The 17,884-nt window shown below is 39.8% G+C and overlaps 1 protein-coding gene and 1 pseudogene across 1 annotated transcript in view; one reads left to right on the plus strand and one right to left on the minus strand.

The window, feature by feature from the left end:
* The first annotated feature begins 2,406 nt into the window (after positions 1–2,406).
* The window catches only part of ZCCHC14 (zinc finger CCHC-type containing 14), a 37,392-nt gene continuing 21,914 nt past the window's right edge, over positions 2,407–17,884 (plus strand). The window contains exons 1-3 of the mRNA XM_011370290.2: positions 2,407–2,547; positions 3,914–4,037; positions 13,588–13,661. Of these exons, the coding sequence (XP_011368592.2) occupies positions 2,407–2,547; positions 3,914–4,037; positions 13,588–13,661 (339 nt within the window). The remainder of the gene's footprint in view (positions 2,548–3,913; positions 4,038–13,587; positions 13,662–17,884) is intronic.
* Positions 7,649–7,764, minus strand: LOC111745830 (annotated as a pseudogene).

Below are 17,884 nucleotides of genomic sequence, written 5' to 3' on the forward strand. Positions count from 1 at the left end.
AAGAAAGTTGTTCAGCTTGTGAATGTTCTGATCATGGTGAGCTCCTTTATCTTGAAATACTCTTGCAGCGTCGGCACCCTCTGGGAGCTGGTGAGAAATGCAGAGTCTCAGGCCTTCTGAATTAGAATCACCGTTTTAACAAGATCTGGAGGCATTTTGCACATTAAAGTTTGGATGCAGAGACCGAGTCTCTTTAAATAGCTGTAACAGTTAGAGGGTTAACACTCTCAGAGGAGCCAGGCATGAACTCTGATTCCAGCTGGTGGGACTTTAGCCCATTACTAGTCTAAGGTATGTGGCAAATGTTAGACCAAAATCACTTTCCCAGTAGAAATACAGAATGGAGTGTGTGCCTCATCACTAGTAGCACACTTCAGAATCACATTTTATTCATGGCTATAGCTTTGTAAGTCCTGTAGTAGATCTGGCGAAATATTCTGATTGTGTAGTACATTATTTAGACTGCAGAAATTTTACTTTGAAATAGAGGTCCTTTTTTTTTGTTAGTTGAATCCTGAATTTCATTAAAATTTGGTGGTCACAGTCATATATTTTACATATACTTATTAAGTGCCTATTTTGTGCCAAGCACTGTTTGAAGTGCACAGCATACACAGAGTACAAAACAGACAAAATGTCCCTGTCTGACTGAGCTTTGAGAAGTCCTTGCTAAGAAGTTGACATTCATGATGGCTTTGAGAAGGCCATTCCAGGCAGGGTGAAGGCTCTGGGCAGAACCTGGCTGCTGAGTCCATCCCTGGTGGCTGCAGTGATTGAGCAGAGCAGAGAAGTGGGAGATATCAGAGAGATGACAGGAGCCAGGCCCTTGTAGCTAGCTCATCGGAGAAGCTGGCTGCGAAGATGCAAAGAATGATTAGCTAGCATACTGAGTGTTCACTTAGTAATAAAGTAAGGAGCTTGCATAAAAAAGGACTTTGAACTTAATGGAAACCATCCGTCAAGGTTGAGTTGGGATCTGTCGTTGGAGAGCATTTTCTCATTGCCTTCTTTGCAGTAGCAGAGGGCTGCATTTGGAACTGATCAAGTCTTCATTCTCGTGCACATCAAGCTGATGACTGGAGCTCTGCTGTGAGCGTGAGTCAGAGAGCATCTGAGTTGAACTGCGTAGGTCACATGAGCAAATTAACTTAACCAAAAATAACCCCAAAAACAGCATTTCTGGGAAATGCAAGTGAAGACAGCTTTCAATGTAAACAAAGGAGCAAAGTAAAGATAAAGGCTTGGTTGGAAAAAGTGAACGTTTGAAAAAGTAAGAAGAAATACTTCGGGGGAAAAATACTGAGGAAAACAAATATATTTTTTTTTCTGGTGGTTCTAATTTTAAAGAGTTTTAACACATTTCATGAGGGTAACTCGGAGGTTCTACCTTTCTCTTAGGAGCATGGCAGATGGACCTGTACTCTAGCTTTTCCTGTTAATCCGCTGAAGGAACTCCTCCACACACTGGGTTTCCTCTTGGTCTTTGCTGAGAACTAACAAGATGATGGGTGCAGTCAAAACCCTGGACTTGGCAGTGATCCACGACCTGCCTGCAGTTAGAATCACCTGGGGAGCTAAATGTACAGAACAGAAAACCACAGTCAGTGTCCCAGCCCTACTCCAGAAGTCGTGATTTAATGGGTGTGTGGGACTTGGAATTGGCTTATGTTCTTCCAGTGCCTCGGGGCTTCCGGTGCAGCCCAGGTTGAGAACCACCCTTTCAGTCCAACTCTCCATATTTTACAAGCTGTGTTCTCCTGGCCATAGAGTCAAACATCATGACTGTAGTGTATTCTTCCTCTACTCAGCCCTTTGCTCCCTCTCCCCTTCTCCCTGCAGGCTGAGTGTCTGGAGGCTGGTTTTCTGTTTGTGGCTGTTGGAGATGTTTTAGGGTGGGCAAGTATGTGTGTACGTGTGCTCAGGGCAGGAGAGGTTTGTCATTAGTCTAGACAACTCAGCCTCTTAGGGCCAGGACTTAGAATTACCAGGGTAGCTAAGAGAACATGGGGGTTCATATGAGTCAGGCCAAATAGGATAGAATCTGCTGTGGTTATATTTATTTTGTAGTTAAAAATATTCACCTCCTGAGTTGTTTCCTATAGTAATATTTACTATTGAAACAAAATCTTGCTTTTGGAGTTATTACTGTAGTTATTATCTTTTTTAATAGGAAAGAAGTTCATTTCTGGAGTACTCTGACCTAAGTTATTTAACATTTTAACTGTCTTGATAACATCTTGGTAAATTATCAAAAGAATTGATTTTTTGGAGGAGTACTGGATGGGTGGGATTATTTCATTGAGTTATATTAACTTCCGGATTACCTAGGTTTGTGATGAGTTCCTTTTCTTGTGCTGGGTTTCTTGCGTAGTACAGGGCCTGCCAGTCCTGTGCTGTGTATGCACGATGAGACTTCTCTGCATAAAGCCCAGAAGACCTTACTGCTCAAGTGGCTTTGACAAAGGTAGAAGTAGAGAGCGCTTGCGTATGTGGTGTGTTGTCCTCCTGCAGTTCTCTGTGAATGATTGGATGTCGCTATTTAATGCGGTAAATGCTAGCTCCGCCCTGCAGGAGTGGCGACCATCTCCGTCGTCCTCTCTCCTAACCCTGCCTCTGCCTCCCCCTGTCCTCCCACCAGGCCTTTATGTGGGTGAAGGGGCGTGTGCTTGCAGTGCACTTACAGATTCTTTTGATCAGCTCCCACCTGCTCTCCAGGGAATGAAGTAAACTAGTGAAAACAAAGGCCAGAGAGCTTAGGGGGTTACATACGTGTCTCAAGTTGAACCCGTATCAGAATCAGGACCAAAAGTCATCCTTCCTTTCCTCCAAGTGATTCCCCCTTTATTTGTGTAGCTTACTGTTCTACTTGTGAAAAGTCATGTCTCTCTTGATAAACTTTAACATCTTAACTTTCTTCTACTGTCCTTTGAAATTTTGACATATATTCAGTTGTGACTCTGAAGAAGTTAAAGCATTGGTCATTCTTTTTCTTCTAAATCCTACGTCTTAAATATATTTTGGCTATAAAACTTTCAGATACAAAATTGTTATTAAGGGAAAACAAAAGTTATTGCATTTTCCTCCCCCCATCCAAGAAAGTCTCCTCTCTGCTCCTGAGGTCACTATGGTTAGGAGTTTGCCTTATCCTTCTGGGCCCCTTTCTGTTCATTTACATACAGACGCATTCACTTTAATCTGAAGAAAAAGAGGAGGGGCTGAAATGATATTCTGACTTGTTTTTTAATCTTCCTGTATGTCGAAGATCTTTCATGGTGGTTTTATGACTATCATAGTCCATGTGTCGATGCACTCTCATTTAGTTTGGTGTCTTTCAGCAGCTATTTAAGATGTTTTAAGCTTTTTACTATTAGAAATGCTGCTGCAGTGAGCATCCCCCAATCCCCTCTCACGCATTTTTTTTACATGTAAGTACTTTGTATGATGAAGTCCTAGAAATGGAATTGTGATATAATTTCGGAATATACTTTTGTAAAATGTACCCTCAACTAGATCCAGTTGTGTTCTGTTCTTTACTGTTGTTTGCAGAGCATTTTATGATTTACTTAAGATTCGTAGGACAGCGTTAAGTCTTGGATTAATTTTATAGATTCTTTCTCAGATATAGATAGTCATGACAATTTCGCTGACAGTTTTATCCAGTCGAGGGAACCATGGACACAAGACATAAATTCTTGTGTTTGCTTAAAGTTATCTAGGCCATTTTTAAATTTCAGTGGTGAGTAGTGGATTGGTGAAATTTTCGTCTTTTGTAGGAAGTCCTTATTACTACACTAGTAATGTTTTATAGAAAAATTTGAAAGTACAGTAAACATAAATGACTTCTAAATAATGAAAATTATTCCATATGAACCAAACAGAAGAAAATAATATGGTTATATTTTTATACCTTCAGGTCAATCCACGAACTGAGACCCCCGTCACCAGTGTCAGTAATAGTTTGGAGAATGCACTGCGTACATCAGCACATTCCACTGAGGAGTCTCTGCCCAAAAGGACTGTAGGAAAACACTCCAAAGGTGAGTCTGTCCGCCCGCAGGGTTGAAGGGAAGGAGATGCACTGCAATGTGGAGGGGAGATCCTGAGATGATGTTTGGTTCAGTGCTTTCAGGTCTTTTGTAAATGCTCATCAAAATTTATATCGTTTTTCTAAATTTTGTAAGTAATACATGAACATATCTTGGCTGTAAAAATTTCAAATATTGATGTTTATTAAAAGGGGAAAAAAATGAAAGTTTTATACCCTTCTCCTTGCTTCACGCCAAAATAAGTCCAAATTCTAGAGCATCACTATCCTGAAGAACTTTCTACCATAATGGAATGGTCTATATCTGCTCTAACTTGGTGGTTATCAGCCACATGGGCCTTTTGAGCACTTGAAAGGTGGCTTATGCAACTAAGAACCTGCAATTTTATTTTTACACTTGATCTTAGCCAAAAGGCTGAGAAGCAATGAAATTTTATTTTTATTTCATTACAATCGCAATTGGAGTAGCCTAGTGTGGACCATGGCTGCCATATGAGCAGTGTAGCTCTGGGCACGATGGAGGGCACATTTCAGACAAAGCTATGAGTTCCTTGATTCTCATATGCTTGACTTTGTGCAGCTAGTTGGACAGTCACAGTCAGCTTGCCATATAATTGGCGAGCTGTGTGGAGGTGTGGGAGACTTTCCAGGAGGAGAGTGAAGGTGATGTGTAGAACCAGGTGGGGCTCAGAGTAAACCCCAAGTATGTAGTCATCGGGAGGGCCAGGGTGACCTTGACTCAGTCATTGTGAGACCCTGGAGTATTCGAGGTTGGCTGGTCCCTCACTCAGGCATCCTTCGTTCTCCCTTTTGTTTGTCTCTCCTAGAACTGAGCTGTGCCACAGTGGGAGCCACACCTGCTTGTTCTGTGTGTTTTTCCTTCTCTTTCTCCCTCATATCTCAGGCACAGGGCTTTGTACCTCACAGATGCTTAATAAACACTTTGTTTTTAAAATAAAGCCCTGTCTGACAAAATTATAGAGAGCCACCCATCCCTGACTTCAGTTGTATGTTGGATATATGTGTGTCCTAATGGCTGTGCTCATGTTTATGTATATATAACCATGTTATGGTATTCAAACAGTCCTCATAGTGGCCTTGGGAGCACAGACAGCTCATGTTATATAATCTGCTCAGGGACCATCATTCTTAGGACACAGCAAGGCCTCAACTCCCAGGATGAGTAGTTGTCACTCAGTCATAGGAACTTTCTCCTGCTAAAACTGCTCTTGTAATTTTAACTTCTACATGTCATCCAGGGAACAGTGCCTCTGATGGACTGTTGGCTCCCTTTGCCTCCAAACTATCCATCTTGGAACCTGTACCCTGCCTTCCTGATCTGTAGGCCTGGCTTCTTTTTCACCACAGTGCTTTTTCCTCGAGACATAATTATCAAGACCCCTCACTCCTGTATTTTAATATAATTGCAGAAAATGTGGCTATTATCTCTTTCATTCTCTTGTATATGTATATTAGTACCCAGAGAAAGAGCGATGAGCCAGCTTTAGCATCAGCTGGGCCAAAACATCATTAATTATCTATTCTTCATTCATGGTCATAGGGAATAATAGTTTCTTCCGTCCAGAAATTGGCAAGCAAATTAACTTAGTTTTATTAGTCACACTTCTCATGATACTCTGTTGGGTTTAGGTTATTGCTCTTTTGAAAGTCCAAAGTCACTCTTAAGTGTTATTACTATAAAGTTTTCTCACTGTCTTTTCTGTAACGCACTTGTGATTTGGTTTGTCTCTGCTTATTTGGAATTCTTCACTGATATAATTTAACTTATAAAAAGGTCAGACTTTTCCATTTCTTTTGTATAAAAGCTCAGAGGACAGCAGTAAGGACAGTCTGAAACCCTGACTGTTCTGATCAGGCCATGTTCCAAGCTTGTTACGTAGACTAACCTACATAAGCTTCCTAAGAGCTCTGGGGGCTCAGTTATACCTGTTTAATTCTAACAACAATCCAACGAAGATTATTGCCCCCATTTTACAGATGGGAGAACTGAGTCACAGTTAAGTAATATTCCTAAGGAAAGCTGGGATTCCAGCCCAGAACTAATGCTCCTAACCACTTGTGTAAGATTGAAAAGAATAGAAAAGGCAAATCAAGGTAGCAGTGCTTAAAAGTACACATTAAAAAGTGAAAGCGTTACCTTTTTCCCATACTGTTTGTTCTAAAGATTTTCAAGTACAGGAGTGGAGAGAACAGTGCAGTAGTTGCCCACAGCTGGCTTCAGCCACAGATATTGGTCATGTGTTCCTTTGGAGCCTTGAGTTACCCAGGAAAGCTGTGTAGGACCATCCCGTACACCGGGAGAGCTCCAAGTCTTCCCAGACTCAATCACTTGTATTTTTTATTTATCGAAACTTAGGGAAACAGTGATAATGTACACGGTGAGGTGGAAATTACTTTTAATAATACTATAAGTGAAAGAAGTTATCTAACTTTGTTCTCTGGACTTTGAATAGTTATTTTTTAAAATCTGTGAGACAGTTTCATTGAACTTAATTAAACTGCAGATTATCTACCAGAAGTTCTAAAACTTTTATGTCTAAGGACCCCTTTGCATTCTTAAAAATTGATTCCAAAGAGCTTTTATTTATGTGGATTATATTTACCATATTGCAAATTAAATTTTTTTTTTTTTTTTTTTTTTACCTAAATAAATGCTTTTTGTTGTGTGCCACTAAGGTTTTTTTTGTTTGTCATGCAGCATTATTGCGATGAAAGATGACTTAAAAGTCTTGTACTTTTGGTAAAACAAAACCTAACTCATAGAATTAGAACATGAATTCTAATAAGGCAGAAATTACAGTAAAACCTGCATTCTAAAATACCAGTAGTATATTATTTTTCTTGGGTTGTATTGGGGATTCTAATGTGCATTTGGAATTGAGAAGCCTTGATAATTTAAATTTCTCTATTCTTTATTAAACATTTTATTACGAACACTTTCAAACACAAAGAATTTTATAGTGAATACCACCTGGATTTCACAGTTCCATTTTACTTTACTTTCTTCTCCTTTTTCTGCCCATCTTTCCATCCATCAAGACATTGCATTTTTTAATACATTTCATGTGATTTTCAACTTCTTCTGTCTGGCTTATTTCGCTTAGCATGATTATCTCGAGTTCCATCCATGTTGTTGCAAATGGCTGTATTTCATCTCTTCTTATGGCTGAGTAATACTCTATTGAATATATGTACCACAGCTTCTTTAGCCAGTCATCTATCGTAGGACACTTCGGTTGTTTCTGTGTCCTGGCCATTGTGAATAATGCTGCTATTTAGTACATTTCAAAGTAAGTTGTTAACCATTGGCGTAGTTCTCCCGACTTGCCATGTGTCATCACGTGTGTGATCGTGTACATGTGCCACACGCCCATAGCCCAGCTCCAGGAAGAGGAGTGGGTACTACATGACCCTTAGTCCTTGCACCCTGACTGTAACACCCTCCTCTCTGAAGGTGATGAATGACTTCTTGGGTGACAAGTTGGCTCTTCACCTGGAATTTGTGATAATCCCACCCCATACTCCGTGTCTCCTCCCCCCTTCTTCTGTTTTTATTATTTTAATTATTATTATTATTATTTATGCCTACAGCACCTGGTCTTCCTAGATGGTCTCCTATCTAAGTACTAACCAGGCCCAACCCTGCTTACCTTCCGAGATCAGACATCAGGCTTGTTCAGGGTGGCATGGCTGTAGACCGTAGACCATGGCTCCACTGGGGCACGATCCCAGGACCTTCTGTGTGTAAAGCAGACGTGCTAACTGCTACACTATGGAACTACATCCGTTTTTTTTCTGTTTTTAAATTGTGGAACATCAGACCTAGACAAGCATTGATGTGGCGTGCTGGTTTCACAGGTCTCCTGACAACATGCTGGCATGGTTTTCCTCAAGCATTTCTGTCAACTTCTGTTTCCTTTGCAATTCTCTCTTCTGCCCCTTAAATGTCAGTGCACTCCAGGCTCTTTCCTGGTCCCCCACCTAACACTGTCTGAGCAGTCTCTGAGCCTGTGCTAAAGCCACTGTCAATTTGTTGATGACTTCAGATCTATGAGTCCAGCTGAGACCCTTCTCTGGGACCCCAAATCCCTGTGAACCTCTTGGTCTTCGAGTATTTACACATAGGTGGTTTACTGGTACCTTAGTCAGTATGCCTAGAATGCAACCATTACTTTCATTGCCACCCCCTAAAATGAGTTTCCAATATTCGTGGATCGATACCAGCATTCAGGTACTTGGAACAAAATTTGGAAATCCCCGGCAGCTCCCTCTCTCTCTAAAGGGGTCTCAGCCCTCATAGTCCTAGCATGTCTGGCCCTATAGGGTTGTCATGGTTTCTTCTTCCCATCACTGGGCCAGCATCCTAGTTCAGGCCTTTGTCTTCTCTGCCACCTGTAGGTTCTCCTCTCCAGCCTCTTTGGTGAGCAGAGTCCTATCCAGCATGTTGGATCACGGTCCCCCAGTTTAGGAAGTCTGTCAGCAGCACTGATGGCAGCAGCTAGTGTCATACAGCACTGACTACCATCAGGTGCTGCCCTGCAGTTTGCATGTGTTTACCTAGTTGATGCTACAAGCCTACGAAGTGGGAACCATCATTCCTTTTGTTCAGGGATTAAATAACTGCCCAGAGTCACTGAGCTGGAAAGTGTCACATTTCAGACTGAGGCCATCTATCTGACTGCAGAGACCATGGGTTTACCTTGACCTATAGCGAAGCCCGAGTTTCCTTATGTGCCCTTTCTGTGCCCTTGCCTCCTTGTGACCTTTTCTCTCCTCTCTGCTTGGGTCTCCTGTTACTCCTCTCTTTGAGTTCCTGACTCCCACCGCAACTAAACTTACTCAGACACCATGTGTTGTCATACCTGGGCCTAGGTCACTGTGTCCCTCTGCCCAGATGGGCCAGCCCTTCCCTTTGAGGTCTAGCTTAAGCATTACTACTTTGAACTCTGTAATTTTTATATCACTTATGGCTAGTACTGCACCTACTACATACTAATGCTGAAAAACAATGTTTGCCTCAGTACATAAATGAGTGAAATTCTTCAGGGCCCTAAATCAAGTGTCTTATCACTAACCACTCAAATGGAATATGTGTGTGTTCATTTCCTGTTTTTACTACTTTGGAAATGTGTTCTATCAGTTTTGTGTTTTCTTTGTCATGCACTGCTTTTGTTTCTATTTTTGGAGAACTAACAAATCAAATTAATGCAAGATAGCTAGATGATTTAAAAAATAAAAGAAAAATAATTTCTGGAGTTCTTAAATATAACATGATTTATGCCCTAAAAAGATGTAAAAAAGAAGGATCAGTTTAATCAGTGTAGTAGTGAATGTTCACATTTTAACAACAACAGAAAGAAGCAATGCTTCTAAAAATTATCCTCATTAACACAGACAACTAAATGAAAGTGAGAAAGTTGATATTTTAGGAACATTATTATTCAGCTGAGACTTTTAAGAATACAGTTTTTCAATTTTTAAATGAAAGCCAAATTTCAGCAATAAGATTTTAAAGCAGGTAGCATCTTAAATGTTATTCTGGTTCAGCTTCTTTATTTCAAGTATGAAGACTTTGAGTTCTGTTGTACAGAATTTAGGAGAAGGAGGTGTATGTGCTAGAAAATGATTGAAAATTTTTTTTCTCAGTTATAAATAATATGTTTACTATGATTTTAGCATAATTTCAATAATTTTTGAAGTAGTTTCTTGTTATTGCGCATATAGAATTAAACTAATAAAGATACATAGAAATCAAATAAAAGACCTATTTGGCAGAAAACTACCAACCATCCAGTTTTTTCTAGAAGACTTTAGAAAGGGAAAATATTTCAAAAGAGCGGCTCATTCTTGGAACATATTAAAGCCATTGTTTATAGGTGTCTTATAAGTACTGATGTGACAGTTGGATCCTGTAAATTATTTGAAGATACTTGGTAGTGAAGGTCATCCTTAGGCTGTGGCAGTTTTCATGAGGAGCTCCCTGGGCCGAAATGAAGAAAATGTGTTCCTGGTCCTGGCTTTGGCACCTGCTGGCTGTGTGGCCTCTGGGTCAGTCATTGTCCTAAATCATCTTTGACTTTTTGCTAGCTCCTGCTCCCATGTGGTTCCCCTCTCCTGCTTCAAGCATTTTCGGATGCGTGCCAGGACTTTTATGCAACATATCTGTACTTTCTTTTCTAACAAATTTCCGTCCCTCTTGTTACGTTAGTGTATTGATTTTAAATTAGGTATTGATTCAGTTGTTAAACTGGTAGTTTAATGCAGTTATACATGTTATTGAAGACTCCGTGATCTAACCCGTAAGATTTGAGAATTTCTATTGTGCATCTTGAATGAGAAAAGAAGTTTGAACAAACAAAATTCTTAAAGGAAAAAGCACATTGTCCTTTTCTTTCTCATTTCAACATGAGAGAGCAGACTGGTCTAGCCTCATGTCCCATTGTCCCAGCTCTATCTTCTCTACACAGATGTGCCTATACAGACTAGACCCCAGCCCTGTTTCTCCACATTCCCCAAGTTTCTGTCCATTTAGGAGTGCCTGCTTTTCCCAGTCCGCCTTTTAGGGCACTGCTCCTGGCCGCGACTGTCTCATCTCCAGCCAGACAGAAGGTGCCCTTTCAGTCTGTGAGTCTCTTCACTTGATGCAGATCCCATCTTTGTAGTCACTTTTTGTTCTGTTCTGTCCTGTCAGGCAATGGATTGATATCTAGCCCCTCAAATTTACACAGGTTTGCTTGCACTTTTCAGAAAGTAGTAGGACTCCCTTTGTGACAGTTAGATGACAGAGTCTGTAGGACTGACCCAGCGAGGTGAGAGAGGAATGAGCATCACTTTATCTACCAGTAGACTTTAAGTGGATTGTAAACATACTTTTATGCATATAGGCATACACTTTAAAATTAGGAAACCACATTACAGAAATTTGGGGAAAGAGGCACTCATAATTCCACTACCAAATAATTATTTCTATCATTTCTGATAATTTGTTTTTAGTCTGTTTTTCTTTTGTATTTCATACAACTGTAATCGTGTTACACATGTAATTTATAATTTTTTAGTTTATTTTATGAGTTTTTATGATTTTGCTTTTATAATAATGGTCTTTAATATAGCACCAAAATTGAGAGCTTGCTTAAACATCTTGGAGCCTAATTAAAGATCCCATAACCCTGCTCCCCACATTAGCCATTGTCCCTACTGCTGTCTGCTGCAGAAAATCATTCCACCAGTGCCCTCCTATGCTTCCGTTCCAGCAGGCTCCCCTTCTCCCGTCTTCAGAGCCCTGTATGACGATGGGTGTTATTTTCAGGGAGGGCAGTGTGGAGAGAATTTCACTGTGAGTGAAACAGCAGAACTTTTAAACCATTTATTTGGTCTGGAACTGTCCCAGCTGTGAAAGCTGCTGCAGCAGCTGCCTGCACATGAGATGGTGGTGCCAGCTTAGCTGACACAAAACACCATGTCTAGGTTGGTCAACGATTTTGTAGAAGTCTCACAAACATTTCAGTCCTGGAGTTCAAAATGCCTTATTTGAAAACAGCTGAATAATGTTCATCTGCTCCTCACATTTTCCTGCCCAGATATGAGTCACTTCCCGCTTTCAGTCCAGATGAGGTTTTTTCTTTTTACTTTTTTTCATAAATCCTAATATTATTCAGTCCTGGGACATTTAGGTACACATTGGTGTTTTGTGGCTAGGGAGAATACTGACTACGTGTTTCTGTTCTCATTGACTTTATATATTCTATTGTTTAAAAAAGTAAGAGATCTGGATTACAGTGATGTCATTGTGGGTAAGTTTTTAAAAATACTGGTTGGGAAAACACAAAAGCTGTTTATTTGCTGACTGTCTAACTAAGGAAGTCAGACAGGAAAGTGAGTAGTTTCACTGAGTGAAAATAGGGAGGTGTACAACCTCCAAATGTAGTGTTTTCTTTGTTTTGCCAGAAAGGAAACAAACAATCTTATTCTTTTTAGGGTAATTCCTTCCTGTAAGGTGCTATTTTAAACTTAAGATACTCTAAACTGAATGGGTTCTAGTATCTCCCAAGATGCATATTGACCCTAATGTAACTTTACAAAATTAAGGAGGTTAATGAAAGAATAATTTAGCAGGTGAAGGGTCTTTTCCCCATCGGACCATAACCTGTATTGAGTATAAGAACCCATCCATCTTGTTCACTGCTCTATTCCCAGCCCCTAGAAGAAGGCCTGGTCCACAGCAGGAACTTCATAAGACATATTGGTGAATGAATAATTGTTGGTTTAGAGCAGCTCGGCAAATTTTTTTCTGCAAAGATCCAAATAGTAAATATTTTTGGCTTTGGGAGGCATACGATGGCTCTGCTGTTGTGGGGTGGAAAGCAGCCATTAACGATATGTAAGCAATTGGTGTGGTTATGTGCCAATACAACCATTTACACAGACAGGCGGAGGGCAGCCTGCAGTTTGCCAGCCCCTGGCTTAGAACAGCACTGTCCAATAGAACTCTCAGTGATGACTGAATGTTCTGTGTCTGTGCTGTATAGTATTGGTAGGCACTAGCCACGTGTAGCTGTTGAACACTTCGAATGTGGTTACCAAAAAAAGCGGAGTATGGGGGTAATTGTTAAAAAGATTTATTCTGCACAACTTCTCAGAGCCTTTAATATTCTAATGTACATGGACATTGTACAAGAAGGAGTTTCTTAGATATTTCCTTCAAATCATGAAAGTTTTCAGGGATGGTTGAAAGATCTGTAGAAATTCTCATAATACCCTGCCAATTGACCTCTAGAAATAGTAAAAAGTAATGGAAGGTGTGTCTCGTGTATCATTTTATTTTTGAGAAGAAAAAACTGCACCCACGTATGCAAAAAGGGCAGTATAAAGAAACTGATGACTTTAGAACTCTCCCTAAAGGTGGTTTGTCTTTTCTGGTCATTGTCCATCTGTGCCACTCGTCTCTGACAATCCTCGTTATGCTCTTTAGGGGCAGCATTAGGATTCTTACTGTTTCTTCTATAATTGATACCTGGCTTGCCTCCAGCCTTGCCCTGTCAGAGAAGGATGAGACCGTGCTCTGTTGACAAGACAGTTCAATGAGAGACTCTGGGCAGCTGTGTTTGAAACAGTCACAGTGGAAGACATTGAGCATTAGTCTTTCAGAAATTGGAACAGGTCATAACTAATCTTCAGTTAGAGAGTTGTTACTCTCATGCATTCAGATAAATTCATGTTCTCCTTTCAAGCACTGTTCTCTTCCTTTTCTGTGATTTGTATTTATTTTGTCTGTTTTTCCTGCTTTGCTTTTAAATTCACCCTCCATTCCTGAGCATGACAGCTTTTTGCCTTCCTCTTAAGTCTCTCATTCCAGGTGAACACATCACAGAAGAGACTGAGCAGCACTGGATGATGAAAGCCTTATTTTTAAAATTGCTAAAATATGAAATGCTAACTAATATGTACTTTAAGGTTTTATTTCATTTTTATAATTTTGTGATTTTTTTTTGTTCTTTTTTTTTTTTTTTTCACTTTTACAGTGAGTGTTGAAAAGATAGACCTGAAGGGATTATCACACAAAAAAAATGAAAGAAATGTTGAATGTTCCTTTGAGGTAAGATGCTAAATTTTTTTCCCTTTTTTCCTCTAAGGGATAGGAAGAAAATATTTACTGTTAATACATACTCTTATTTATTTATTTAAATAACAGACAAGCCTTTTTGCAAAGCACTGATGGTGCTTTGGGAGATAGAAAGCTGGGGCTGAGACCATGGGTGGGCCATCGCTAAGACAAGACTTTCAGCCTGCAGGGTGCTCACCCCCTGACCTTGGTGACCTTCATGAGGGGGATGGGCTGGAGTTAACAGTCCAGTTCTATCCCTATTAGCCATGTGACAAGGACAATGCTGAACTCTGTACCCCAACACCTCTATAGTTAGTAAAGGAGGAAAGTTTTGCGGGGGGACAGAATTAAATGAGATAATCTCTTCAAAGCACTCAGCACAGAATCTGATATAGTAAAAGCTGGCCAACACAAGCTGCTGTTCTGTACCTACTAGATGACAAAAGCTCCTTGGTCTGTATGGTGAACATTCTCTAGACTGATATGCTCAGCTGCTGGTAGTTTATTACCCAAGTTGGGTAAAGTGGAGAATCGTGAAAATCGAGACACACTGTATTAGGATTAGAGACCCTCAATAACAGTGGCTTAACGTTGGCATATACAGGGAGGCAGCTTGGTGCTGGCATGGCAGTTGTGCTCCCTAAAATCCTTAGGGCCCAGGCTCCCTCCTTTGGCAGCCCTACGAGGTGAACCTTAGCCTCATTGCCCAAGATGGCAACTAGGGCTCCTGTCCTCACATTTTCCTCCCAGGTAGCAGAATGAAGAGGAGGGGGAAAGTTTTATTTTTCTTTTAAGGAACTTTGCTAAAAGTAGCCACCAGACACTTCTGCTCATGTTTTGTTGACCAGAACTTAGTCTCTTGGTCCCGCTTAGCTGCGGAAGAGGCTGGGAAATGTATTCTGGCAGGCCCTGTCCTCAAGGTTCTGTTACTCTCCCATCATATTGGGTGAGGTTCTCCTTTGACCACGTGCCTGAAAACTGATTGATAAGGAAAATCTGCTTCCTGCATTATTGTGAAATATTCTCAGGAATAAAAGGTTCTGGTTAGTATCTAGTGCATATAGCATGTGCAGTTTACTAGTTTGTCAAAGAGTATATCTACATCGAAGTACTTTAAATACTTTCTCTACTAAAAGGATAAAATCTTCATTTGATTTGGAAGGTACTGCATCATGAGAATCAGTTGTTAAGCTAGAGATGTCTTTTCAAAATGTACGAGAAGAACTTATGTTAGATTTTGGAGAATATTAAATTTGCCACCATCACCCAAATCTCAATAACTGGAGACTCTTGAAATCACAGCATCTTCTAGGCCTCCTAGGGGTCTAGAGCCCAGCGAGTCCCTGGAACCCTGGGCATGTCTCTTCCCTTCTACTCTCTGTTTCTCACTGTCAGGTCTCTCCTGAGGGGCTGATGACGATTGTCTGCCTGTATAGGGACTGCACATTTGGGAAACTGATGAGCATGGAGTGTTCCTGAGGTAGTCAGCCCCACTCACAGCCCTTCTGATGATCTTGGCTTTGATTCACCCCTGTCCTCAGTGGCCGAGAATTGTATTTGTGCAGTGTCAAATGAAGAAACTGTGTGCAATGTGACTGCCTGCAGCCTCCTGCTAAAGAAATGAGCTTTGGCAAAATAGACACTTGGCCTCTCGTGGCCTCTCCCTGGAGGAGGGAGTTATGATCAAGAGGGGGAGGAAGCAGCAGGCCAGCCCACACAGAGACCTTTGAAAGCAAGCTGGACAACTCCAAAAGGAGCATGGCGCCATCGGCCTCCAGGCCATTCACAGCTCTGAGGTTGCTGCACTAGACTAGGGACTGTTGCTTAGTGTTGACACTGATGAGTGTCACATGAGGTTAGATGTTTGTTTTAAGAAGTTTCTGCAACAAACGGTAAAGCTGAAGTGTTTTAATGCTTAAAGAAAAAGCTTCAGTTGTCTGAAAAGCTTGACTTTTCCTGATGTGATAACTGATAAAAGTATTTGTGCATTTAGGAATCCTTCACTACCCAGCAGTCAACTAGCTGTTCTTTAGGAGTACTAACTTGATGTGCCCCAAGGACTTTACAGTCTAAACTGTAAACATTTGTTGGATGGTATTCAAGGCACAAAGGAAAGATAAAAACATTTGAAAAAATCATCTTACTTACAAAACACTATTCATATGTGCAGCTTAAACTGTGTTTGTTTTGTGCTGGCGAGTTATACTCTTCTCTTAAATAAGCAGCTGTTTCATATTATTCACATGTAAGAAAAGTGGAATTAACCTTATGGTGGTGTAGCTCCTGACATTTCACCTGTCATCGGATCCTATAGCTGTATAAAGAGTGAGAACTGATAGGCAGCAGGATAAGATGGCGACTTTACATATCTTTAAACTTAAAAACTTTCCATCATCTTAATGACTCCCTCAAAAATAAATCCCAGTAGGAGTTTTCTGTTTTAGAAATCAACAAATTGATTCTAAATTATCTGGAAAGAACTACAGAATATTCAAGATAATTTGGAAAAGAAGAAAAAAGTTGAAAGACTCACACTACCTGGTTTCAAGACTTACTGTTAAACTACAGGAATCCTGACACGGTGGCATTGCTGAAAGGGTCGAGGCATTGATCCGAACAGAACAGAGTCCAGAACTAGACTCACATGTAAATAGTCCATTGATTTTTGACGAAGGTTCAAAGGCAGTTCAATAAAGAAAGGATGTTTCCAAAACAAACAGTTCTGGAATAGACATCCGTATGCAAAAAATAATAATAATGATAAACCATGACCAAATCTTACCTCTTATACAGAAATTAACGCAGAATTGATTATAGACTTAAATGTAGAACCTAAAACTACAAAACTTCTAGAAGAAAGCATATGATAAAACTTTGCGACTTAAACAATGCAAAGGTATTTTTGAATACAGTACCAAAAATATCCATAAAAGACAAAATAAATAAGACTTCATCAAAATTTAAAATAGTGCTCTTCGAAAGGCACTGTTAAGAAAATGAAAAGACAAGGCACAAACTAGGAGAAAATAGTTGCAAATTACATGTCTGATAAAGGATTTGTATTCAAAATATATAATGAACTCTCAAACTCAATAATAAGAAAACAACCCAATAAAAAATGAGCCTTTTATTGGGTTGAACAGATACTTCACCAAAGAAGATGTATGAATGGCAAAGAGCACAGGTGAACAGATGTTCAGCATCATTAGTTATTAGGAAAATATCAGTTAAAGCCACAGTGAGATAATACTAGATGCTTATTAGAGTGGGCAGAATTTAAAAAGACTAATCATACCAAGTGTTGACAGATTTGTGGAAGAACTGGAACTCTCCTACACTGGGAATGTAAATGGTACAAGTACTTTGGAAAACAGTTTGGCATTTTTTTAAAAAGTTAAAATATATCCCTAAAATATGACGCATCAGTTTCACTCCTAGGTATGTACCCAAAGGAAATGAAAACATATATTCATACAAAGATTTGTACATGGATATTCATAACAGCTTTATTTGTAACACCCCAAATATTCATCCACAGGAGAATGGATAAACAGACTCTATGATATCATACCCATACAGTGGAATACTACTCAAAGTAAAAAGGAGTGAGCTATTGATATACCCATCAGTATGGATGAAACTCAAATAATTATGCTGTGAGAAAGAAACCAGACCCCACACACACACCAAAATATGAGTATGTACTGTATGAGTTCATTTACATAAAATTCTAGAAAAATGCAAACTACAGTGACAGCAGATCAGTGGCTTCTGGGGGAGGGGCAAGATGAAACTTTTGTAGGTGATAGATAGGTTTATTATTATATTGATTGGAATGATGGCTTCACCATGGGTATGTACATATGTCCAAACATCAAATTGTGCTCTTTAAATATGTGCAGCTCACTGTCAGTTATAACTTAAAACTTTTTTAAAAAATTGCCTGCCGATTAAACCCTTCCTTTTGTCCATTGAATCCTAATAAATGAAGATTAAATAAATTGTCCTTAAAATAGGTTGTGCTTTGTATATGGAAATGGGTATTATACTCTGACCAGAACAATAAAAAATCTTATTAGGAGTGTCTGCCATACGTCAATGAGATGTTGACAGTCTATTGCTAACAGTATAGGAAGACTCAAAGAAACTTTTTTTTTTTTCCTGAAAGCCTTCACTTATTCAGGGAGAAATCAGGGACTCTCTGCTCCCATCAA

The sequence above is a fragment of the Pteropus vampyrus genome, unplaced genomic scaffold (genome assembly GCF_000151845.1).
Source record: "Pteropus vampyrus isolate Shadow unplaced genomic scaffold, Pvam_2.0 Scaffold166, whole genome shotgun sequence".
NCBI lineage: Eukaryota > Metazoa > Chordata > Mammalia > Chiroptera > Pteropodidae > Pteropus > Pteropus vampyrus.